Source organism: Chionomys nivalis, chromosome 6 (genome assembly GCF_950005125.1).
Source record: "Chionomys nivalis chromosome 6, mChiNiv1.1, whole genome shotgun sequence".
In the NCBI taxonomy this organism is placed as follows: domain Eukaryota; kingdom Metazoa; phylum Chordata; class Mammalia; order Rodentia; family Cricetidae; genus Chionomys; species Chionomys nivalis.
This window is the reverse complement of record NC_080091.1, coordinates 30,178,682-30,204,494: the sequence shown is the minus strand read 5'-3', so window position 1 is coordinate 30,204,494 and position 25,813 is coordinate 30,178,682. Positions and strand designations below refer to the sequence as shown.

The 25,813-nt window shown below is 45.5% G+C and overlaps 1 protein-coding gene across 6 annotated transcripts in view; it reads right to left on the bottom strand.

Annotated features, from left to right (window-relative positions):
- Positions 1–25,813, bottom strand: part of Grb10 (growth factor receptor bound protein 10) — a 121,078-nt gene that overhangs the window by 15,895 nt on the left and 79,370 nt on the right. For 4 of the 6 annotated variants that reach the window (XM_057771519.1, XM_057771514.1, XM_057771516.1 and 1 more), the window contains exons 4-6: positions 23,978–24,061; positions 22,829–22,979; positions 4,245–4,401 (exon numbers count right to left, since the gene is read on the bottom strand). In XM_057771519.1, the coding sequence (XP_057627502.1) occupies positions 4,245–4,401; positions 22,829–22,979; positions 23,978–24,061 (392 nt within the window). The remainder of the gene's footprint in view (positions 1–4,244; positions 4,402–22,828; positions 22,980–23,977; positions 24,062–25,813) is intronic. The other 2 variants (XM_057771517.1, XM_057771518.1) reach the window with 2 other exon arrangements.

The window sequence follows — 25,813 nt, the reverse complement described above, 5'->3', positions numbered from 1 at the left end:
ACTAACACAACCTGGAAAACACCCAAAAGCAAAGAAAAGGCAAAGACCCCAGGCAAGGAGGCTGTGCAAGAGGCAGGGTGTTAAGAGCAGGGGAGCTGTGGACAGGACACCATAAGCGCTGAGATGTAGAGAGCACTCGTCTTTCATACTTGGCCGTCAGCACTGGCTCTACCACGGAATGTGCGCATCAGCCGGATTTGTGTGAAGGCAAAGAAAAGAACGTTCTCCACACAGATCACGTGCTGCGCATGGTGTTCAGGTGCGTGCACACACATGCACACATACCTCTTAGCACAGCTTATCTAAGGGTCTGGAAAGGATGGTTAGTCCCCTCTCTGAACCTCTCCTTATGTGGAGCACGGCGAGTGAACTCAGCCTGCTCCCCACTGATAGGAATAACATGTTCAGAGAAGCTGTGGAATGGAGATCACAGCTCCTCCCACAGAGCTCCTGGAAAGCCATAATGGAGGTGGTAGTGACAGAGAGCTAACTACATCAGACAATGGAATAAACTGTATCAGTAAGTCCACCCCAGGCTTAGTGTGTGACCTGATGCCAGCCAGGCATACACAGATTAAGTAAACACAGGGGTTGTATTTTAAATCCCCAACGCCTCTCATGCTGCCAGAGCTGAGTCTCAGCTGGGAAGGAAGGGAGACGCTTAGGAAAAGGCACTTTAAGTTAAAAAGTCTCAGAATTGGGAGAAAGAATTTCTGTCCAAAGAGGAGAACTGTGGCCATGTGCATTTCTCTGTGAGGACCCCTCTGTTACAAAGAGCACATTCTGGGCTCATGAATCTTTGGCCATCATTTTTATACTGTAAGAAGGGGACATTTTGGTAGAAGTATATTTAAAAACAGAATTTGTCCCCATGGCAATACAAAGCTCACAGCACATGAAAAGCCACGCTTGCTGCAAACCTAGAATAGTTTCCATTTACCTCTATCTGGGAGAATTCTCCCTGTAACACACGAACGCTTATGTTTACACAAGGGTTATATTTCCTCAAGACATATGCGAACAACCACACACAACTTAGGCATTGACTAAAACTGTGATGCATGGTTTGAAAAAACAGTCAGGCTTAAGTTCATTCATTTTAAACAGACTTTCTTCATCTAAAAACAGATCAGTGAATTCCATTAGGAGTTTTACTCAGAGAATATATTCTAAACAAACTTAAAAACAAAACTCAACAACCCCATAACCTGTGGGTGGTTGTTTTACAGAATAAATTACTTTTCCATTTAAAATACAGAGTAAAAAGGGAGGTAGCAGTCTCCTAAGTAAGGATGCAGTGGCTTGCTCTAAATCAAAAAGTGTGGTGTTTTCCAAAGAGCTCCGAGGAGCACAAAGGACCCTGTGGGGAGCTTCCCAGCTAAGACCAACGCTGTGGTCTCTACAGCTCTGACCCCCAACAGAAGCTCTCTAGGAGAACTCGTGGGCAAGCTGCACACATCCTGCACGTACACAGAGGGGAGGGTCTGATGCCCGGGGAAGGAGCAGGGGAAACTGGGCCCCACTGTGGTTTCAGGTAACCAGTGACTACCGAGCTGGCCTATGCAGCCCTAAATGATCACGCTCCCCTCCCCCGACAGTCTGGTGACCCCCAGAGGGGCCTCATTGTGACTCTTCATGCAAACCAGCTGCAGTGTCAACTCCTGCTTCCTTCCACAGTAAGCTGGGAAACAGTGGAGAAGCCCTGCTAAACCTTTCCTAGGGCTGCCTGTGAACTTCCTGCTGTTCCAGGGGTTCTGAGTAAAACTGGACCAATGCTTTTCTTTAGGATATTCCTAAACTACTCTGTGTTTAAGCGGAGGAAGTGCAGACTCCTCAAAGGCCATTTGTTGTTTTTCAAATATCTGCAATGATATTCAGCATCTGTATCAATACCTCACTCTGTGACAGAAAGGCTTGGGCATCAGACAACTCAAAGAGAAAACCTCTTTGCTTTTAAAGTACATAGCTACTTAGAGCCTCGGCAGAAACTCGGCCAGCCCAGATGGCATGGAGAGATCGCGCAGAACAGAGCACAGAACAAGGCTCTCAGTACAGCCTTTCATTTGGCTCAGCCCCTCCCACCTGGTAGAAAGTCTCAGGCCTCTAGCTTGACTGCTGGGAATCATGGCACCAGGCGAGGAAGTGTGCCCAAGCCTCCTTGACGCCAAGTCAGTCAGCAGCTTTCTTTCTATCTATATATTTTAATGGGAAAAAGATATCACTCGGCCTTTTCAAATGAATGGCCAGGGAGCTATGGAAGGAACACCAAGCCAGGGTAGGCTCCTTCTGGGCACTGAGGACCAAAAGGCACTCTTTAGGTGTCCATGTCCAAGGCACTGCCATACCTGACTGGAACAAACACAAAGCTCCCTAGCCCTGGACTCTTCCTGCTGGATGCTTGCAACGTGTCAGGGCCTGAATGTGAGAGCCCTGGAACCAAACGACCCCACACTGCAATTCCATGCTCAAGTGCAGGGTATAAAGCGCCAAAATACTGTTTTGCACATTTAAAAGTGTATTTTATAAAATTTCTTTAAAAAGTACTCTGTTTGTCATGTGTGTGGGATGGCTATGTTCTATCGCTCCGTCGTCTCTGTGGGAAACTTTCCTGGAGGAAGGGGAGAGTCTAGAGATTCGCAGCTCACACACTTGAACAGATGGGACTTCTCCAACTACCCTATGCTAGCACACTTGCTGGCCTTAATCACTGACTGTCCCCACACACCAAGGCTAAAGAATTTCCAGCAGGGAGGCCTTATAGAAAGTGCTGTTCATCAGAAGTTTCCAGTATTTCAGCTGCTAAGATCAGCACAGTAGCATTGTTTTGAAAAACCTTAATCTGAGAACACACATAAACCAAAAATATCAGAATGCTATCCGCTAGCCTCATGCCCCCAATCGTAACAGTTTTGTGTTGTAATCTGTTTTAGAATCTGCCTGAAAGACTTGCACTTACAGTTTCCCTTTTGTGTGTCCTCCTCCCTAATATGAAGACTCAATATAGAATTGCCTAAGAGAGTGGTTTCCACGGAGACAGCGATACCCAGGAATGTGGGGCAGGGTGGTTCCACACTGAGCAGAGGTGAGGCCCCACTCTTTAGGCCAGGACCCAAAAAACACACCCTAGAGCAACATCCATTACAAAGAGCCTCCCACAAGTCTGTGGTTCACTCATCCACAGCAGGGCAGGTTAACGCTGGGACATGAACAGGGCTTTCTGAGAAGAACCACAGAGCACTGGTCTTTCCACCAGTGGGACCCTGACAAGAGACTGCTGTGGGACTGTGGCAGAAATAGGATTTCCTTTTAAAGAGCTACAAAGCTGGGTCTTGTTGTTGTTGTTGTTGTTTTTAAATTAAATGGTAGGTTTGAATAAAACAACACATACACACACACACTTCACACGGAGAGAAATGTGAGAACTGGGAAGGCAGAAATGGAGCCTGTGTTGGGGCTGTTCACCTAAAGACGGTGAATCTAAAAAACTTTAAAAACTCACAGAATCCTCCCTAAAATCCAGCCCATTCGGTAAACGTACTTCACTTGTTCCAACAAGGGAAGAAGCTGGTGTGGAAAAGAAACCTTTAAACAAAAGTCTGACAGGCTTTTTTACCTGAGATGAATCAACCGAACAAAAATAAATAAATAAATTAAAAAAAAAAAAACGTATAAAACTATAAAACGCACCTCAGCAAGTTCTGGAAATTGTATATGTTTTCAAATATTTTATGGTATAAAATGCGCTCTTGTTCCGTAGGCAAGATACAGACATCTACATGCCTGTGTGCAGTGCAAGCGGCGCCTCAGAAAGCTGCCAAGCAAGCACTGTGAGAGCTCTTTATAAAGTATCTGCCTCCCCGTGGCTACCCCAGGGAACCATGGCTCCCTTCTCTGAACAGGCTGAGATGGGGAGCTGTAACCCAGTTGGCCGATGGCTCCAAGCACCCCTAGGCTCTGGAAGAAGAACCAAGTCCTAGAGAATCTATCACCTAGGCTAGGCCTTTGGGAAGTTACTGCTTTGAGCACCCAAGGTGAGATTCTCAGAGTATCAGAGGGTGAGGACTGGGAAGGAGGGAGGGTGAAATTGAGGAGAAAGCAAGGGCTGGAAGGAATGCCGAGCAGCTTACTACCACCTCCCATGTGGCAGGAGATGGTGACACATTTACATCTGGCTGTGCCATGCCCACCTGAGTACACACTGAGGTCCCCAGGTGCTGTTCCCAAGCCCGGCGACCCGCCCCTACCTAAGCCCAGTTGGGGGTGGTGCTCCACCAGAGCCCAGCTGTTGTCGTCCACACAGTGACTTTTGTAGACCAGCAACTGGCACAGGTCCCTGGCTGTCATGTCTGTTAGAATCTCCACCACTTTGCTTGTCCCATCTTCACTAAAGACTTTAACATCCTGCAACACACAAAAGGGACAAGCACAGATGAAACAACTTTGCATTTACAAGAAATAAAAAGACAAGATAAAACACAAGTAAAAACATTAGTGTTTCAACACATGGACAAGTGGTCTCTCGGGTTCCACAGATGTAGGTCAAGGGCTATGGGGCTCCCTTCCCTCTCTGGAAGGACCGGGAATCTCATAGGCATAGACAGCACACAGCCAAGCCACCAGCCTGGCTTAAAGAATCACAGAACTCACTTAAACACTATAGAGGTTCCAGGTTGGACAGTTTACACTTGTACAAATGCAACAAATGTCTGAGATGACCCTCCTCCTCCCCTAAACTGTAATGACCCCTTCTCTCTATTCCCAGAGTCCAAAGGGCCTGCAGCTCTTGTTCTCTCGACATCCTTCCTAGTTCCTGAGGCCCAGGAGGAAGTTGAGATAGATAGACCGATGGAAAGGGGTACAGAAGAATACAGTCATGAAATTGTTTGGCTCTTCTCCTAAAATACTGAAAACAAGCTACAGTTTCCAGGTCCTATTCAAATCTACGGAAACCAAATAGTTCCTAGGAAAAAAAAAAAGCATAGCAAAAATTTCAGAGATTAAAAATGGTCCCTGATCCATTGACAGGGATGCAGTCTTCAAGGGATGTATTTAAACAAAAACAACCACCACAACAAAACCCTCCACAACAAAGCTCTACCAAGACTCTTACCTTGATAGCATGGGAACAGCGGTTGGAGGGACGAGGTGGCAGTTTAAACTGCGAATGACTACTGCCTGGTACTTTGTTCCTGGTGTTTTCCTACCTTCCCTGGGAGGTCGGGCTCGCGGTCCAGCAAGGGCTTTGCCCTGATCAAGGCTGCTCCTGTCTGCCTCCCTGCCATCTTACTTGTCCCCGAGGTAGGAATCCAACCACTCCAACAGCCCAATTGTGCCCTTCCCCGGACTGATGTAACCACCCCATGGGTCTTAAGGCTGATGACAATGGTGACAACGTCAACAGCACACAACATGATCGGCTGCAAAAATCCCTGGGCAGTGAAACAGCAACAGACCACTTAGGCTCGAGCACGTGCATCTTTCGGGTTCAGACCAAACTCCTGCTAATCTTTGTCCCCAACTGCTGCCATCAGCGGCAACTTCAGTGCTGAGTCTGCCATAGACAATCTGTGTTCTCTGCCCCTTCTCCAGTTCACGTGCTTAGAAGGATGGCTCTAAGGAGGGGAGTCAATGGCAGCACTGGGGAGGGGACTGTGGCCCCGGGGCTAGGAGCTACCCACTGCAGCAAGCAGAGAAGGGTCCCACTAGTGAAGGACAAAATAGCCCTGAGGCTGGGGAGAGAGAGGTCATATTCCTCTGGCTTGGAATTCAGAGATGGGGGTGGGGATGCTTCAGGGGTGTCAGGCAGGATACTTCTCTATGTGAGACAAGCTGGGGGAACCCAGAGGGCCTCTCTATTCCTGCTGCTCCCTGACTCAGAAAAATACCAGGATTTGCTTTCAAACCCACTTTCACTTTTAAAGAAAAATACCCCTCCCTCTTCTGGAATTTCTGTCTCACTCAGTGAAAGTTTGCCTCTCCCAGCAAAGCAGAAGCCTACACAGGGCTCACATGACTGACTCAGTCTAGGAACTAACAGTTAATTCAAATCAAGAAAATATGTCTGTGGTCTCTAGGCAGGAACATTCTTTCTAAAATGCTTTAACATAAAAGAAACAGAAATTTGGAAAGTAGAAATGCATTTGATATTCTGGTTTGCAGTGTGCAGGGCCTCCTGAGTCTGTGAAGCTTTCCACTCCCCGGATCAGCCTCCTAATGCTCTTCCTTTCCTAAGCTTCGAAACATTTATGTGGTTACAGCAAACACTGTCTCCTCCAGGAAAGTTATGTGGCGGTGAAGTATGTGTTTCATGTCTCCCCAAGTCCACTCGCCACTCTTCCTGCCCAGATCAGCCGTGGCTCCACGTTTCAAAGTCTGTTTTGAGCCCACTGCATTTTTCTTTAAACTCCCTCTTTTTCCCCTCAGATGCTCCACAGCCCGCGGGCCTCCCCCCCCAATCTATATATAGTCTGGGCAGTACAAGCTAACACGTACTCTGTCACAGGTTTATCTCCACGTCTTTGAGATTCCCACAAAAAGCTGGGTTGGCAGGACAGGGCAGTACGTGATGGGCAAAAAAAAAAAAAAAAAAAAAAAAAAAAAAAAGGCTGAGACTTTCTCCCCTCCCCCTGAACCCCAAAGCCTGTGAAAGAGAACAGACAGAAAAGCACACACCTCCCGTTATAGACTCTAACTGACACACCATTCTTTGGCTATTTCCCCAAACTCCACAGGGCCTGCTGCCCGCAAGCCAAACAACCTCCAAGACAGAACTCTGGAAAAACCATTACACATAGCAGCAGTGTTGGTGTGGGTAAATGTGGGAGACTACAGAAGGGACGTTCTGTAGCAAATATACAAGGCACAAAGCGAATGCTGTGTGCGGCTCCAACCTCCTTCCACAGGATCTTTCAAAGGACGGTTCTAGATGGAGCATTTTGTGCCACACTGTCATCTGCCCCCTTAGCAGACCTCTGAGCTGTGCTGGCGCTCATTAAGGAATCAAGTAAAGGTTGTATATTTCATAGGTCTGTGCAAGAACTTGGGCCAAGAGCTCCTGGGAGCAGCCTGGGCCTCTGAGGCACACTGAATGCTCTCATTTCTTAACCAGGGTGAACACAGAAGGTTCTCTCAAGGAGATCAAGGTTCTGGGCCCCCAGCAACTCACATTTCAGCAGCAGGGTAGGAGCCATAGCACTGGCAGTTATTTTCCATGGGCAAACTGTCCAGGGCACACGGGAATCTGTGCAGGACTAGGAGGCAGGGAAGCTGGAGACCCACAGTTCTACCCTGACACAGCCAGGTATCTGCCCACGATTTATTTTCTGCATCTGAACCACGGGACACTGTTTTGTCAACGAGTGGAATACATAAAGTCTGATGCTCCACGTATGCAACTTTGGCACTGGCAAGAAGTTTTGGTATGGCAGTTGGGACTGGCTCTAGGCGGTAACTCTGGAGTCAGAGAGAGCCACAAATCCTTTCCTGATTTACTCAACTTTTCTGAGTCTCAGTTTCTCCATCTGTGAAGTGGGAACCCGTGAGGGACAGCAGCATCACAGTTTGGGTATGAAACTGGCTCCTAAGATGTCTCTTTGAAAATCTTACAGTCATCTTTGTCCATAGACCCACGATGAGTAGGTTGGGCCAGCTGAAAGCCTGGAGGCAACTTAGTAGACAGATGGGGAGGGCTGTAAATGCCTGTTCCCCAGCATTCTTAGTTCTTAGAAAGCAGACCTCAACTGGTTAAGATGCAATGGAAAAGTATCACAAAGAAAACGACCAAATAGTTAATTGCTTTAAAAATAAATAGTATGAAAGAGAACAGGCACAATTACGTCAACAACATGAAACTCTCTTTTAGAGAAGGACGGGGGAGGGAGTGCTTTTTTGCTGGATTGGCCCACTACACACTCTGCTGTAAGGGTCCTGATGAGGTAATAAAACGTTCCATTGTTCCCAGACTTTCTGTTGTCATTTCCTATACATTCACCATATAGAGGAAGGAACAAAGGCCCCTTTCTTTGCAGAAAAAAGGGAAGGTGTTTAAGAACAAGAGGTGCTGAGGCACATCTGCTCCGTGGCCCCAAGCTACAGTCTGGGATGCCTGGCTTTTTGTCTTCGTGGTCCCCAGCAGGTGGACAGTACAGGGTCTTTGGGCTGCCCTGCTCCCAGCCTTGGCGCACTCTCTCACCACAGCTTCCTGTACTAGTCAGACCTTGTTGCTGCTGCTGGCTGGGGACTAAGGAATCTTGTTACTGAATTCAAAAGATCTTCTGACTTTGGCAGTGAAACTGTGCCAGAGGCTCACCTTATAAAAATAGAAAACAGGACACTCGAAGCTCTGTGCCTCCCTGGCCCCCCTCACCAGCTGTCTGCAGTGCGAGATTTCCCCATGTAGACGGCCTGGTCCCTGGGGTGTGCAGGCTGATGGCCCAGCATCACTAAGGCCCGCTCTTCCCAGACGCGGCACAGTGACTGGGACAGTGGTGGGTGTCTGAAAGCAGAAGCTCTGGGACCCTGAGCTGTCCTCATTCTTCATCTCCGTCTAAATAACTCCTTAGATCAAAGGACCTTGTAGGGTGTAAGATAGAATTGTGCCTACTCTAGAGACCTCCCTCCTGGAGAGGCTGGCTGCAATCAGAGGACCAGAAGAAGCATGCTTTCGTGAAAGGCAAGCACGGGTGTCTCCACAGTGACTTATTCTGAAACTGCAGGATCTAGACGGGCAAAGGCGGAAAAGTCATGTTAAGGCAGCAGGAGGAAAGCTAGCCTGAAGGCAGACATCAAATCAGTCTCCTCAGAATAATGTCTGGAGGCAGCAGGGCTTCCCCAGTGACAAGAATAGTCAATCCCAGGGAAAGGGTTTGGACCCAGGGCTCTCTCTGACCTAGCTGGTCTTTTCTTCCTTTACCAACCAGCTGCCTCTCAGCACCTCGTATCCTTCCTGCCACAGAAGCCTCAAAATTTTTGAGTTGAGACGTCCTTAATACCCACAAATAGAGGAATAGAAGGGAGCTTGATGCCTAGGAGTTTTAGGGTAAATAAGATGGGCTAAATTAATTTTAGGAAAAAAGAATGTAGTTTCACGGAGTCTTCCTGAGCTTTGTTCTAAGGTATAGATAGCATTGTTTTGTCTCTAAGGGCTGATCCTGAAGTGCAGGACTCAATGCCACACCACAGTCACGACTCCCTAACCATAACAATGGACGACCCTGCTCAGCAACCATCTTAACTCTACTTTGGAAAGTCTGTGATTCACAGAATCTTATCAGTCTCACTTTTCAGTAAGATTTATAGATATTTTAAGTCCTTGAGAACTCCTTACAAATCAAACAGTTCTATCACTAGAAATAGTTCTCAAACTTGACGGGCTTCTGCAGTCATGGCTCATACTTCTCTGCAGGGAAGGGCCTCTCACCAGCCAGGGCTGCCCCTGCACCAGTTGTACTTCAACAGAAAGGCCTTTACTTACTGCGTACGCACGTTTGACTCACCTGAGACGCATAAAGCCTGCTGTTTTGACAAAACCAACTTTCATAAACTGGTACCCTGTCATGTCAAGTAAAACTGAAAGCAGCTCAGGAAAAATTTACTAGTGAATCAAAGAGGAGTGAAAAGACAAGGCCTCCTTGCTCTCAGTCAAGGGATTCTGTTCAAGGCCCCCGGAGCTGCTTGGAACAAAGGATAGTGCTATAAGCTACATGTGTTTTTCTATAACTGTGAGCCTATGATGAAGTTTAGTTACAGACATGGCTGAAATTAACAGCTTAAAATAACAAACAATACAGCTCATAATAAAATAAAACAATTCTGAGGATGTACTGTGGTAAAAGTTATTCGAACAAGGCACTGCTATCAAAATATTTGATTTACTCTTACCTTTCCAGTTAAAGAAAGTATTTTACAGCTTCTCTTTGTCCTTTCAGAGTGGCTATCATCACTAATATTGGGCTTTAGAGCTCTTAAGTATCAAAGGCTGCTTGAACTCAAGCATCGTGATACCACAACATACAGTTACATGTAAGAATATGTACATAGGAACATATCTATAAAATACCAATATGTACACACATATATAAATACATTTCTATAAAGATGATGGATAAAGATGTAAACATAGGTCAGCTTTATATAGAAATGACGGGATTCTCGTATCAAACTGGAAAAATACAGTAAGGAACAAAGGGGAAACAAACTGCTAATCACTGACAGTTCGCAGACTCACTGGGACAGCATTCTTCTGCACAGATATTTATAAATAGAAACCCTGACAGAATTGTAATCATACTGCACGCACACTTTTAAGCTGGGCTGTGCAGCTTCGCATTACATCATAAACACCTCGCCATGTCATCATGCTTCTTCGTTGCTTTAGTGCTCACAAGCATCAAAGAAGCAGAATTCTCCCACGCTGCCCATGGCCCCCCCTCAGCTTTTCATTCTTATTATAGAATTCTTTAAGATTATCTTCAAATATATATCTTAGTGCATATGTTTATTTTCTTAAGATGAATTGCTAGATACCAAGCCTTGTTAAAATATCTTTCTACTAGGTTTAAACATTTCCCAAGAACTTAGTCTGCCAGACATTTCAGGCAAAATGCTCAAGTTGTTGAGGAACAAGTAAAATTGTGGACAAATCCATCTGTCATCTCCAGATTTTCAGTTTTTCCAATTTCCTGGGTAGATATTTCCCCTGGTGCCAACTCCTTACACCCACAACAGTAGAAACTGTGGGACAGCATAGCCTTTCAGTCCATATGTCCTAGATCTGTTCCTAGGCACTGCTACCTGCTGCATGTGTCAACCCCTCTGACTGGGTGTTCCTAGCAGTAAAACAGGATGGTCCTACAGGCTCAAGTGCCACACAGGGCAGTGAATGAAAGTAGCTAACAAAGAGTTTGCCCTCAGCAAATGATTCCTGACAGAGTCAGCTGAGTGCCAACAGGCCACCATATACCGAGAGACAACACAGAATGCATTCATGGATGCCACACCCTCTCAGACCACGGTATTTCCAGTACTAAAATTCAGGCATCCCAAGCAAAACTTGTCATTGAGGACACCATTGGCAACTTCTGGCCTGCTGGGAAGATGTGTTTGTAGGACAAGCAAGTAAAAAATTCAAACCAAGAAATAGCAGTATGTGTGCTAAGTCCTTTAAACCAAGGGATAAAGGTTCTGTTGAACAGAACCTCAGAAAGGGACGAGGACCTGAAACCAAGGGTTTATCTCTTAGCCCTTTCTTCCAACTGCTTGGTGCTCTCAGAGTCAAAGAGCTTTCCAGGACAGATATGAAAGCAAATGACACTGCCTTGAACCTCTTGGTTTGTCCCTCTGTTCCAGTCAGGCTCAGTAAACATCTTCTAGGGTTTCTTGAAACTACAGAAACAACTAATCAACATGATGGATTGTCTGGTCCTCTGCCTTCACATCCTGGGCCACTGTCGCCCCAGAGTCCCAGGGATGTGAGGCCAGTGGTAGGAATTTAAAACCAGACTGCAACAAATCATAGACCCAGGCCAGGGGCCAGTCCCACCAAACCACATGCTTTCACATTTCATTCCAAGGGGCAGGCTGTATTTGACACTATTTATAAAATGACTTTTATATATACGTGCATATACTTATAAAACCGTAAATCGTTTATCCCAGCAATGACCCTATTAGGAATCTATTCACCCCATCTATTAAGTGACCAAAGACATATGTAAAAGATGGTCACTTCAACTTTGTTTATTACAACAATAAGGATGGAATTACAAACAGTGAAAATGTTAATCAGAGGGGTAATCAGTTAAAAATGAATCCTGATACCTCTGTGTGACAGAACACACAGAAATGCATATCAATTCTACGAACACTCTATGTGGATACTGTCCACACTGCTCGCCTCTGGAAATGATACTGCACTTAGGAGAGACTAGTCTCATCTTTAACAATTGCGATGAAATACCCACAAAAGCAACTTAGGGGAGTAAGGGTTTATGTCAGCTCACAGTTCCAGATTACGGTGCAGTGGCAGGAGCTTGAGGCAGCTGGTCACACTACATCCAGAATCAGGAACAGAGAGCAAAGATGAATGGGACTTAGGGCCTAAGCACACAGTAAAGATAAGATAATCCCCCAGAGGTCCATCTCCTAGGCAATTCTAGGGTTTGTCAGGCTGAGAAGTAACACTAGTCATTACAGCCATAACCATACCCTCCCCCACTTGAAGAAAAGGTTCCCATGTAGCCCAGGCTGACCTTAAACTCACTATGTAGCCAAAGATGATCATGAAATTTCTGATTCTCCTGTTTCTACTTCCTGAGTGCTGAATTATAGGCATATATCACCCACATGGGTTTTATGTAACATCCTGCAGGGATCAAACCCACGGCTTCATGGATGCTAGGCAAGCATTCTGCCCATTGAGCTACACGCCCAGCCCCATATACCTTCTGCCAGTGTTTGTTTAACTCTTCGCCTTTAATGTGAAAATTTATTGTTTCCAAAATTTTAAAAAACCTGCTGTGCTGTTGCTGTTCATTTTCCTCTGGTCTCCTGGCTGGACACAGATGGAAGTTATATGAAAAGAGCTAGACTCTGGCGGATCCCTTTTATCTGAGGTTCGTTTCCCATGAGTAGGTGGCTCTTAAAAGACACACAGATCATTCCTAAGTGTCATGTACAAAGAAAGCCTTATCATGCTGGGCTGCCTGCTGTGGGTTCCATTCCCACCCTGCCAGGGCAGAGAGGGGAGGGGTGCTTTGGCAGAAGCAGTGCCTGGCTCCTTCACTGGGCCTGGCCAATGTCAGCAGCACAGACATCTCTACAAAGGTGACAGGGTGGTGCATGGGGGGAATATATCTATGAATGGAAGACAGTTCTTTGCAACTGATAGTACAATTCTAGTACAGCTGCCTTTATTAATAACCTCAGCAAAACAAAGTGAATAAGAAATCATTTAACAACTTTCAACTGCTAGACTGCAACTTTGCCTAAAGTTGTGGCACCCATTCACAATATTTTTATAATTTAGCAATCCCATCAAAGTAATCAGCAACACACAGCTACACGCAGGATATATAATATTTTAAAAAGGGGGGATATTTTTAAATTGTAGTTATCACACGTAGTATGAAATAAACCTAAAATGTAATTTATAATTTTATAAAAAATTTAAGACTTGAGTTGGACTGGGTGGAACTCTGCAAATTATTTCGGGTTCATTTGCACAGGCTGAGGTGAGATGTGCATGCTAAAACTCATTCCCTCAGCTGATACTCCCCAAGGACCCATTAAGAGCCAGGCATGAAGGTTCTAGGGATCTGGCCCTCTGACAAATGTCTTTGGAGTTATGGAGCTTCATTTAATTGGGGGACACAGATGACCAACACAGAGGCAGAAGCCAAGGTGTCAGATAACAGATGCTAAAGAGATGATTTCAGGAAAGGGGAAGGGGAAAGAAGCAGGGAGCATGTGGGCATTTACCCCAAATGTGAAATCACTATGCAAAAGGTGCCCCCTGTTTTCAAGGTGTCACTCAGGTCCTGGGTGGGGACCTCTTTTGGGAAGTAGCAGAAGGTAGAGGCTAGCTGAGCTGGAGGTTTTGATAATATCCCTGGCAAGAAAAACAACTTGGACTTGAGTCCTGGAAGAAAATAATATAGAGACTATCTAGTTCTGGTATGGGACACCAAAAATTCAAAGATGTAGTTCTTGTAGATATGGAGAACTTTGGTAGCATGCCCTGGAGATTTCTGTCACCTTGTGTGTACACAGGGCATAGTTTTAGTTTTAAAAAGAGGGCTTTTTGTTGTTTTTGGTTTAGCATCTTATTTTGTAATAATTTCACACTTGCACAAAATTTTTAAGTAGTTCAGATTTTCTGCATGTTCTTCATCAGGGTTCCCCAAACAGCAACATCTGGCCCCATTTACTTGCTCACATTTCCATTCTCTTCTGTCTACTTGGGTCTGTTAAACAGACTGTGTGACTTTTAGAACATTCTTACCTAACTGTAGTTCAATGATCAGAAGCCGGAAATTATCAGTGGCCCATGCCATCATCTAATTTACAGACCCCACTTGGACTGAGCTACACTCCCTGCCAGGGCTCGTACTCCCTAAAGGGTAGATTTTGTTTTCTGGAACTTTCCTACAAACTGGAAAGCTCTGGAGAGCTATGGCTGCTCAGCAGAACATGTCCAGGCTTCACTTCAGGGCAGCTGTGCCACTAGAGAGGAAGCTGAGACCCCTTTGGGTTGCCAGGTCTGAAGGGCCAATATGCTGTTCTGTGTCCCACTCCTAGAAGTGTTTACTGGGATCACTTGCTCAAGACTTCCTGCCCTGCACTCAAGTGACTATTCTTCTCTGCTCTTCAAGGTGCCCACTACATCCTTGTAATAGGTCACCTTCAGTCTTTAGTCCTTTTATTGGGGGACATATTTAGAAACCTAAAGCTACAAGAAAGGATCAACTGTCTTACTGTTACAGTTTGAATGAGTAGCCCCAGAAGGCCCATGTGTCCAGGAGTTGGTCCCTAGACTGGTGAAATTAGGGTAATGGAAGCTCTGGGTGGCTCTTCAGTCACTGTGGGCATGCCCTTCAAGAAGACGTTATGGCACTCTGTGATTTGGTTGCTACATCTTGAGGTGAAGACTTTACTCTGCTACGTGCTTCTGCCATGATGTGCCTCTCTTGCCAGCAGCACCTCCATCCCAAGGAGGGCCACTTGATTTTAGACCAGAACCTCCATAACTCTCAGTCAAAATAACCTTTTTCTCTTTATAAATTGGCACCTCAGGTGGATTTTGCTGAAATGATGGCAAGCTAACACATTTACTGTTCTTACACTGTTGTGCGATGGCTAAGTAGTCAGGACTCAGATCACGGTCATATTTCTACTCCAAAGTTAAATGAAAAAGAAAACAATGTTGCTTCTCTTTTCTTCAAGTATTTATGATATTCCTGCCACTGATCTGGTTCCTTTCCAGTGCTCGGTGGAGGAACTAGGGACGGTGTGAACAGAAACACTTCCAGGGAACAAAAGCCGAGGAATGCACTACTCATATAAACGAATCCAAAATGCCAGGACAGCATAAATTCGTTAGGACCTGCTGCTTCCATGCAGCGCGGATGCCTGCTGATGAACTCACAAGGAGAAAACGACTGTGAGGTGAGGTGAAAACAAACAGCCAGTCATTTGCATGTAGCTCTCTAGAGAAGCAGGACACATGTAATTATCAACCTTTCTAGATGAGGTCAACATCTGGGTTCTCTTTCCTAGAAATGTGGAGAATTGGCACCCATGGCCACGGGAGGATGTTTACCACATTCTCCTGCTGAAGGCACTCAAAACACTCTTGCTTGTTTCTCTCCAGGGATTCGCTATCATTTTTACATTTGCTATGAGTCCACTCAGGCTGGTTAAGAGACTGAGGTAGGTGAAAGTCTGGGAGATGAGTACAAGGACGTGGAAGACAGGAGGAAGTAGGAGCTATGCAGGACACATACAGCCTGCTGGGCAGCTGCATCTAGGCAGGACAAAAAGAAGCCTCACAGGCCAGGCAAAGCCACTCAGCCCAGCAATGCAGTTTTGTATGTAGATTAATACTCCCCACAAGAGCAAAAAGGGTAAGATTTAATGTAATGGTGGTAAACACCTCATGTTATGTCTCATGGAAGGGTCTTGGTAATGGTGAATACTTCCTCATGGAAGTATCTCAGTCAAGACAAAAAGCTATGAGACTTTTTCACTTTGCAATTTCATGAGATACCTTTGTTCTAAACCAGGAGGAACCACCAGAGGTGTGGACTGTGGGAAGATACCCATCTCTCAGTTGCTCATAGGCCAAGTGTGGCCTACCTGAAATGTTCGTGACTTTTGAGTTACTTCACTCGGGGGAATATTTGCGTATACACAATGAGGTTATCTGGGAAGAAGACCCAAATCTAAATGTAAAATTTATATTTCGTGAGTGGACTAATCTTTAGACTGAAGGTTATATAATAAAACAATAATTTTAATATGTTAATAGTTTAATGACGTAGCCTAGGTGGAATCTTCCATTTTTGGCATTATGTCAGAATTTGGAGCATTTCAGATTTCACTTTTGGATGAGAGATGCTTAGCCTGCATTTCTGAAGAGCAGACATTCACAGGCTGTGGGCGTAACAGGGAACTCTTGCAGGGGGAACTGTGGATTCTAATACAAACACAAGGAAGATGACAAACCAAGCCATCATGGAAGGTATGCTAGCTTGTTTTCTGATGTTGCAATGACACACTGACCAAAAGCAACTTGGTAGGAAAAAGGCTATTTGACTTCTAGCTTCCAGATCTCAGCCTATCGTTGTGGGAGGGGAATGGCTAGCTCACTCAGCTAGCTTTCCTTATACAGCTTTTGCCTAGGGGACAGAGCTGCCCAGCCATGGGCTGGGCCCTTCTCCATCAATCATCAGTCAGGACAATCTCTCATAGACATGGCCACGGGCCAATCTGATCTGGGCAATCTCTGAATTGAACCTTCCTTCAGATGACTCTGGGCTGTGTCAAGTTGACAGCCGGAGCTAACTAGGACAGAAGCTAATCAGGTAAGAGGTTCACTAGTTGGCCACTTTCCCATTTTCTAATGAAATTTAAAGTCGAAACATCAAGTAAGAATTTGCAAATCAATTTTCCCAGGAAAATGCTTTCTGGTTCCCAGCAGACCAAGAGGCTCTTTTTGGAATCACCAATGCCCGGGACCCTTGCTGGGCCCTGATTCTGCAGAAGGATCTTATCGTGCAGGTCCATATGTAGGCAAAGCACAGACTCACTTCTGCGGCTAGAGTACGGTGGTTCTTTCCACAAAAAGATAAAAGTTAAAGGCTCATGTTTGCAGTACTCTTTCAAGATAAGAGAGATCTGAGGCTGTAGTAATCAGTCCGGCTTCTCAAATTTATAGAATTTATATAAGATATTTATAGTGCAGAGAAACACTAGGCTGGGATTTCACATGAGATTCCTGGGATGATTTCCTGTCTCATTTTTAGCCAAGCACATGGTCTGCTCCAGGTCACGACTCCCTGCTGTGATTGCATCATTTGTTCAGAGGCGAACAGAGACATGAAGGTACCATCACGTCGTCCAGGCAGTAGGGATTATTCTCTGGCTCCAGGGGCCATAATGCTCAGGGTTCTGAGGACTTAGCAACACCACCAATCAACTGTGACAGTCATGGCAGCCCTCATGATTTTATCTTGGGCAATTCAGCACCATATCCAGAATAGGCTCAGTGGGAACTGTTTCTATGTAAGTATTTTTAAAGTATAGAATATTTAATAAATATTTAAAAGATATGAAATGTTTTTCTCTTTTTTAAACTTCAAAAGGCTCTAGATTAACTTGAGTTTTCCTTACTAACTTTTTTGGGTCCTCTAAAACCAAGCAGGAAATGTGAACTCCCAAGAACGTGGGAGAAAATACAAGATTTCCCTAACTATGGAGTTATGTGTTTTCCAACCCAGAGCCCTGCACTAGACAAATGCTGTACCACAAAGCTAAATCCTCAGCCTCAGGTGGTGTTTTTTACCTGATTGCCTTTGGTAAATTCATAGATGCTCCTAGCTATATCAATGTTCAGTTTGCTCAGAGGTGTTTTTGCCACGTGGGACTTGTGGCACCTTGTTTGCACAAAGGCTTACAAGTGTGTGGCCTTAGATATGAATTCTGTTCTTATGACACTTTAGTTACTGACTGTGCAAGGCCTCCTTGCCCTTCAAGGACCTCATCTGACATTTGAGCATGCCTCTGGTGGTCTATTCTATTCCACAGGAGATGAGGATGAAGCAAGCACCCATAGTGGCAGCTTTGGCATTAGGTATTTATTAAATATAGAAGCAGTTGTCCTGTGCCTACACTTTCCATGTGCTGAATTACTTTCACAAGTGGTCTAAGAGGCTAGGATCAATGATGCTGGCCCTCTCCGATAGACAGGGAACTGAGGCCTTCGGAGGTGCTGTTGCTTAGAAGCAATCACTAGTCCTGTCCTAATGCATGAGGTTAGGGCTCACCCTCCACACACTAGGCTGGCAGGCCACCAGGCAGGACCTCCCTGGAGAGCTGTGAGTGAGCAGCAGGTCAGAGGAAAAAGGGATGGGTGTGCCCAACAAAGGATTTTATTTTTAAATGGGATAAGCTGATGTATGTCTTATGCTAGGCTGTCATGAGATGCTGGCATTGTTTCTGTCTCACTGGGGATGGGCATCTCTGTCTCTGCTCTAAACCTGCTATAGCCCAAGACTTATAGCCCAGGACTTCTTTAAGCAGCCACAATCTGCCTTATGCAAGGGTCCCAGAACTAAAGCTAAACCTCAGTGAGGTCTAGGTCCTGATACTTCTGATCCCAGAAGGTACCAGAAAAAGACGACACAACAAACCACGGAGACACTAAGAGCAGGAGGACTAGGGAATGTGGGTTGAGGCTCTTGGGGAATGATGATAGACTACCCTTCACATGGTGGCCAGGGTTAGATTTGCCCACGACACTAAGCGGGACACAGTGAATGGCAGCTGAAGCCTCAGAAGACCCCACTTTGGTCATTAGTAAACGCAGAAGTGGAATCCTATGTAAGGCTATTAATTTAGTTCCAGAAAATTAATTTTTAAACTTAAGCAAAGAAAAAAGAACTGATTGGAGTTGAGACAATATTTATGCCCCATTAATGATGGGGCACAATATGAGACTAATTGTGTTTAAACAGCAAATGGAAAAATATGCTCTAACGAGTCATTATGTGGTCACAGGAAACTCCACTGGTTGAAAGGAAGAGAAGCCTGCCATTGCTGAGCTTGTTAGGAATTCAGAAAAGGTCCTGGCTACAGCACTACCTAGCACAAATCAGATGAGCTTTGAATTCCTTTGATCCCCCATCTATCTCAGCAGACTTGAATAGTACAAGCCAGTCACAACTCTATTCATCAGGAGACCTCATATAGTCAGTCCCTCAGTTTCCCCTTTTACCACTACATGTGTCCAAGCACCTGGCTCACCGACTGTGGTGGAAAGGTTGCTGCTGAATGACAGTCCCTACTTTGGTCACACTAGCACCAGCTGCAGAGACAGTGTGCAAGTTCCACAACACAGAACAAGGCCAGGGCAGCTTCGGCTTTCTGCCCCAGATATTCTATCCCATGAAAGTTAAGTGTCCTCATGAAGGAAGCCAGCCAGGTTTGGCTTTCTGCAGCTAAATATATCCTGACAGTGGCTGAGACAGCTTGGAAATCCATAAATCCAGCAGCCATGTTACGACCACTGTCATCGGCAACTATGGCAGCCTTCAGTGATATGGGTCTCTTATGCCCCTCCAAACAATGGTCTGTTACTAGGCTGCTGAGTCCACAGCACCCTAGACAAGCTGTACTCAGAACAGTGGGTGTCTGGAGATGGTAATGAGCTGGGTTTAGACCGCCCTACACTACCATCACAGTCCCCGTGCAGGATGGGGAGCAGAGCCTGGGAGCACGGAAGCTGTCAAGCCCTACTGGTGAAGGGACAAAGTACCATAGCGGGTTTGGGTTTCAACATGGTAATCTCCAATTGTAAGCTTTCACTCTTGGTCATTTTCAGTGTCCCCAAGTCAAAGGATCAGAGGTACTTATGGGAAGGAAGCACTGTCATATCTGCCATCCATGAAGATGACCTAGGTGAACTGAAGACTCCTGTGGCATAGCATCTGCCAAAACTTCAGCCATAGCACAGCCACTACCCTGGTGGCTGATGTGCCCTCTGGGATCCCCCAAAAGGATGCAGAGTGGTCTTTGGTGTTTAGTATGTGGCCACTGTGACTGACTCACGGAGTTGTCCCAATGAGGGAGGGGGTCCACTCACACCCTCATCTTCTGAGGAACAGGCACTTAGGGAGTCTGCTGTCTTTGATAAGCAACCAGTCTACCCCTAGCAGTGCTGGGGTCTAAACATCTATGACTAGCCACTCTTGCTCCACTAAGCAGCCACTGAAAAACCCCTTGGGCAGGAAAGTCACTCCCTCACCTACACAGGACTTAAGCATGCTTTGCTCTAAAGGCAAGAGTGATTTTCATCTTCCGACTGTTATTTAATTAACAGCTCTACCTTTTCTTCTGAGCATCCCTGTGGCTTTGTACTTTTTCAAGAGCTCTACATTGCCTTCTTTTCCTACCATTTTTCCAGAAAATGAGGCAACTTTTCCCAGGCAGGATAAACCAAAAATACTGTCTATTTATACTGTCTATTTTATGATGCTTTAGAATGCCTGGTTGGGCTCTGCTCCCAACACTATGTCCTTTGACTGCATAAGAAATGACAAATAAATAAGCAATAAGAAGTGGGACCCAAATGGAACTCAAGCAATACTATCACCCCCAGAACTCGCAGCTAACAGCAGACTCAGGACTCATGGTCCAGCAGGTACCCACTGGTAGCCTGGTACTCACTCCCAGAAGGCACCGCAGAACTTTAGTGAGGCTCAAGTTCACAAAGATGATTAACAGCCCTTCTCTCAGGTGAAAACATCATCCCAATCCCGCAGTCATACACACAGCCCTGGTTAAACTTGGTGGGTCACAAAACAAAACAGAGACGTGACAAAGAGATCTGCAGGAAGAGGAGGGGGTGGGGCGGAGGTAAGAGGGAGGAGGATGAGAGTCATCGGGATGCATTATATACATGCATAAAAAATTTAAAGAACAAATCCAGTTAATAAGATAACAAAAGCCCCAGTTATGGGGGGGGAGCATGCCACTTTCTTCAGTGGTGTAGCCACTAATAAGTTGTCCATGTGCAGTAAATAACCTTGACCCTTAATAAAACTCAATGGGTCATAATAAAAACAAGAAGGTTGGTGAGCTAGCTCTGCAGGTAAAGGCACCTGTGATCCAGTCTGAGGAACTGAGTTTGATCCACAGAATCCACCTGAGAGAAGAGAACTGAGTCCTTCACGTTGCCCTTGGATCTCCACACTCACTGTATGTAGTACATATGAGCCCCCCACTAACTAAATAAATTTAATAAAAAAAAATTAACAACAAAGTCATGAAAGTAGGATGGGGCTTTTGGGGAAGATTAAAGAAGGTAATGAGGGATAATGATCAAAACACACAATTTACTTGCACGAGGTTATCAAAGAATAAATGCAAAATGAAAACAGCCACGAAGAACAACGGCCTTCCACAAGTGAGAAACACCCTCCCTGCTCCCACTGGTCCCAGTCGGCTTGAGGAATCTGACGACAAACACGCCAGTGCACTGTTCTCATGAGGAGCCAGTTCTGATCCCAAGAAAAACACAAGCAGGCAAAATTCCCGGGTTTCCTTATTCTTACAAATTTGGACAATCGGTGGGGAGGAGGCTCATTTTCTTGCCAGCCAAGGCGAGGGCCAGACAGTACTTTTGTGGTCTACTTCAGGACAGGAAACTTGTAAACAACCTCGGGGACAAACTATACACGCTCATCAGGATCCTTACTCAAGGCAGAAGGTCACCAGGGAGGTAGACAGCCCAGATGCACTTCAGCATGTGACCATGTGCGGAAGCCAGGATAGTGCTGGCTCCCAGACAAGGAACACTGACCTCACCTTCTAAGTCTGACAGTGCTGTAATGTGGGCGGCTTGAGAGGCGCTCAGGGGGAGCAGTGTTCTAAAGCCAGCGGATATTAGAACAGAGCCTGGTGCTGTGTGCCACCAGACTACAGAGACTTGGGCTCGCTGGCTCCCTGTACCAGGGAACAGTGGAGGTGGGCAAGCAGGAAAGCACAGAACCCTTTAAACTGCGATTTGTTTGAAAGAAGCCTGTGAGGACTCTGGGCCTGGAAGGCGGGTCAGACACAAGTCTATGCTGATACCGGCCTCAGTTTCCCCCACGGTAGGAGACAGTGACACTTGAACTGAATTCCCAGGGCCGACCTGAGCAGTAAGTGAGCACGGCAGCAGCACAAGTGCAGCTCAGAACAGAAAGCTGCTGTCTCTGTTATAGTCACTCCCTTCCCACACTGCGGGAGGATGTGGTATCCTGCAGAGCCCCAGACCATCTTGTCCCCAGCCCACTGCTCAGGGAGTCTGAGACGCCAAGATTCCCCTTGTCAGTGTCTCTGATAAGCTGAGTGGCTGTCACTGGGCAGTTTCTCACACAGGGGCAGTAACTAGATCTCTACTTCACAGTACCACTTCAAAAGAGAAACTTAAGTTTTAAAAGGGCAGTAATTATCTCCTGGGTCAAGTGGCCATTCCTTGGCTGTGAGCAGGCCACATTCAAAGTTCAGATCTCAAGATGGAAACTCTGACTGTATCCTGTACCAAAGAGGAGGTTCACAGGAAGGCCCGGCCATACCATAGCAGAAGGGCTGGGTGACCAGGATGACCTGGTTGCACAATTTCTTTTAAAGAGCCAAATTCTTCTGCAATCATCAAATCACTAATTAATAAACAAATTAATTAATAAACAATTAATAAACAAAACAAAACTCACAGTTAGGTATCTTTGAAACACAATGATGCATTCCTCAGCCTGGTGAGAGGCTAAAGACACTTGGATACCAAGTTTGGTCCTCTAGGACCCACATAGTGGAAGGAGAGAACCGACCCCTGAAAACTGTCCTCTGACTCCACACATGCACCAAGGCACACATGCCGCCCCTCATAAACAAGTGAAATTGTACAAATCTATGCCCTACCTACAAATTGCTCCTACCTTAGTGAGTTGAATTTTGACCAATCAATTAAGAGAGACAAAAACTCAGTATTAACCCAAAGGAGCAATCTCAAAACTTTCCACCTTTCTCTGCAAAGAAATGCACCACTGTGCTGCAGCTAAGGCCCACTCACCTGCTTGGTAGGGGGCTGGCTTGGAGGAGGAGGTAAGGAGCTCGGAGCAGCAGCTGGAGGGCTCCCAGCCCCTCCACAGAGCTCCGGGAATGGGTTAGGGATAGCTGGAAGAGATGAAGTTCTGAATTGTTGGTCTTCCTCCTGAAGACGCCTGCAAGGAAGGAGGCAAACATGGGTTAACATGTGCCATCCCAATGCATCTTAGCACAGCTGCTGCTGCATCTATGCCCCAGAGAAAGGAATGTAGATTTCTGTAGATGCTCGCTCGCATATTCGTGTTCATGATAGCATTATTCACAATGGACAAAATTGGGAAGTAACCCACCTGTCCAGCCATGAATGAATAGGATAGCAAAATGTGGTGCATCCTTCTGATGAAATATGTAGCCTTAAAAAGAGAATTATCCAAAAAATAAAGGCAAGATATTCTGACATACACTATAAATTGAGTGAACTTTAAGGAAATTATGCTGAGAAATAATACAGGAACAGAAGGACATATACTGAAAGATTCCACTTGTGGAGGACATTCAAGTTAGTAGAATTCAGAAAACAGAGTGGTAGTTTCCAGGGGCAGAGGAGAGCGGGGGAGCTGCAGAGGAGAGAGGGGAGCTGCTAGTTAGTGAATACAGTTTCTGTTCTGTAACATGAAAATATTGCAGAGAATGGCTATCAATTCTGAGTGTTCAGATACTTTATTTTATTTATTCATTAATTTTTTTTTTAAGACAGGGTTTCTCATGTAGCCTTGGCTATCCTGGTACTCTCTTTGTAGACCAGGCTGGCCTTGAACTCACAGAGATCTGCCTGTTTCTGCCTCTTGAGTGCTGGAATTAAAGGCGTGCGCCACTGCTGCCAGCGACACTTTAAAAGTGTCTACTACACTACCTATATTTTGCTGCTCGGTACATGATGCTCTGTTGGTCATTTGTTCAACATGTACCCCATATGTAAAAAGGTTTTGTGAGTAAGGCAGCTTCATGAGAACAGGACTTGGCAAAGCCTTTGAAATAAACACATGTCTAATCCTAGAGGAGGCTTCACGTTTCCTCATCTGAGCTGTGGAAATGATCAAGCTGTGCAGAAAGGTGGTTAGTACTAAACTGGAAATCAACGTTTCATGGAGCTATCTTTTCGGAGTGTCCTTACCGATTCAACATTTCCTCTGTACTCCTTGGCACTTCTCCAGGGTCACCTCTCCTTCCTTTCCTCCTTTGAAAAATCCAAAGCTCACTTGAGACACCATAAGGAAATGGAGGAGGAATTGGGTATAATCATGAAAATAGCACAGAAACGAAGTTCAAAGTCAAAGGTAGAACGATGCAAACTGCCCAATGCTTTTCTTTGTAGAGTCCTGCTAGTGACTTCCTGACCACATTTCCTAGGGTTTCTTGGAGAAACACTTCATTCCACCCATCCACTCACTCACATATCCATCTATCTATCCACCCACCCACCCACCTTCCATCCTCCCACCCTCCCATCCTCCCACTCACCCACCCTCCCATCCTCCCATCCACCCACCCTCCCATCCACCCATCCTCCCATCCACCCACATGCAAGGGGACATGATCAGTATGTAGAGCCTTTTTTTCGGGAGAGGCAGAATCTGGTCCACTCATGGTGTGCTAGGCAGGCCTGGTCCTCCTCTTATTTAAGCACACCTTTTGTATATTATCTTCAAATAATTTTTTAATATTTTTATAATCTGATAAGATCTTTGGTCCATGAGCCTTTTTGGGAGAACTGCTACTTGAAAACTCACTATGTGACCATTGGCCTTACCAACCAATGTCTAACTTCAAAGGAAGATCTATCTAAGCCATTTTGTGTGGACTGGGAAATGATGCACTGACTTTTAAGAGACCAGATCTCCTGAGGCAGGAAGGACATCTGTGTTGTGAAACATGGGAAAGTCGTTCCTATACCAGCTTGATGATGTGGCAGAAGGCTTATTTTTACTGTTAACAAATCCTCTCTTCCTGTAACAGCCGCAGCCTCAGCATCTTTGATCTACAGAACCAGACAGGGCTGTTTCTGATGGCCCAGCAGCTCACAAAAGTCTCCTTCTTTATTAGGGTGTTTTGAAAATTTATAATTAAAAATTTTAACTTCATTAATTTTTTAAAATGCTATAATATTTCACAGATACTGCCCAGAAGCAAATTTAAGGGGCATTATGCAAAGATGAAAGCAATATCTGTCACAGAGGGCCACATTAAAAGAGTATGCCCCTGAGGCTACAAACAAAAGTGTCTGAGGAGAGCAACTGAGATTTGGGGATGTCAAGATGGCTACAAAACTGCCAGGACCTGGGAGGTGGAGGTGGCCGTGCTTCTAAAACCTTGCCTGGATCATGCACCCGAGAAGTCTCACTCCCTCTTCTGAGCCTTCCTCCTGCTCCATCAATTAGCCTGTGACAACCACTGAGAACCCATCCATAGTGTGCACTCAGCACCCATCATGACACTTTAGGGTAGTGGTTTTCAACCTGTGGGTCATGTCAGACATCCTGCATATCAGATATTTACATTTTGATTCATAAAAGTAGCAAAATTACAGTTATGAAGTAGCAACAGAACTGGGGTCACCACAACATGAGGAACTGTATTAAAGGATCACAGTGTCAGGAAGGCTGAGAACCACTACATAAGAAAGCAGGCTGGAGAGCAAACCCTCCCTTCCCTGCCTATCTCTGCTATGAGCCTGGGCTTTGAGAATGACCCCAAAGGACAAACTCAGAGGACTTGGGTGAGAATGATTCCAGTTGATAAGAGAGAAACTTTATGGAGTCCAGTGCTCATTGCTCAACAGATGTGTCACTTTACAGAGCATGGTCAATCCTGTTCTCACCATTTAAAACAAGTCTCACTTGACGGCAAGAGAAAAGGTCTCACATGCATCCAAGAGAGGAGCAAGCAGGCAAAGCCTGTCACTTTGCAATAGTCACTGCTGCCATCTTACTGCTCAGAGGCACCACTGACA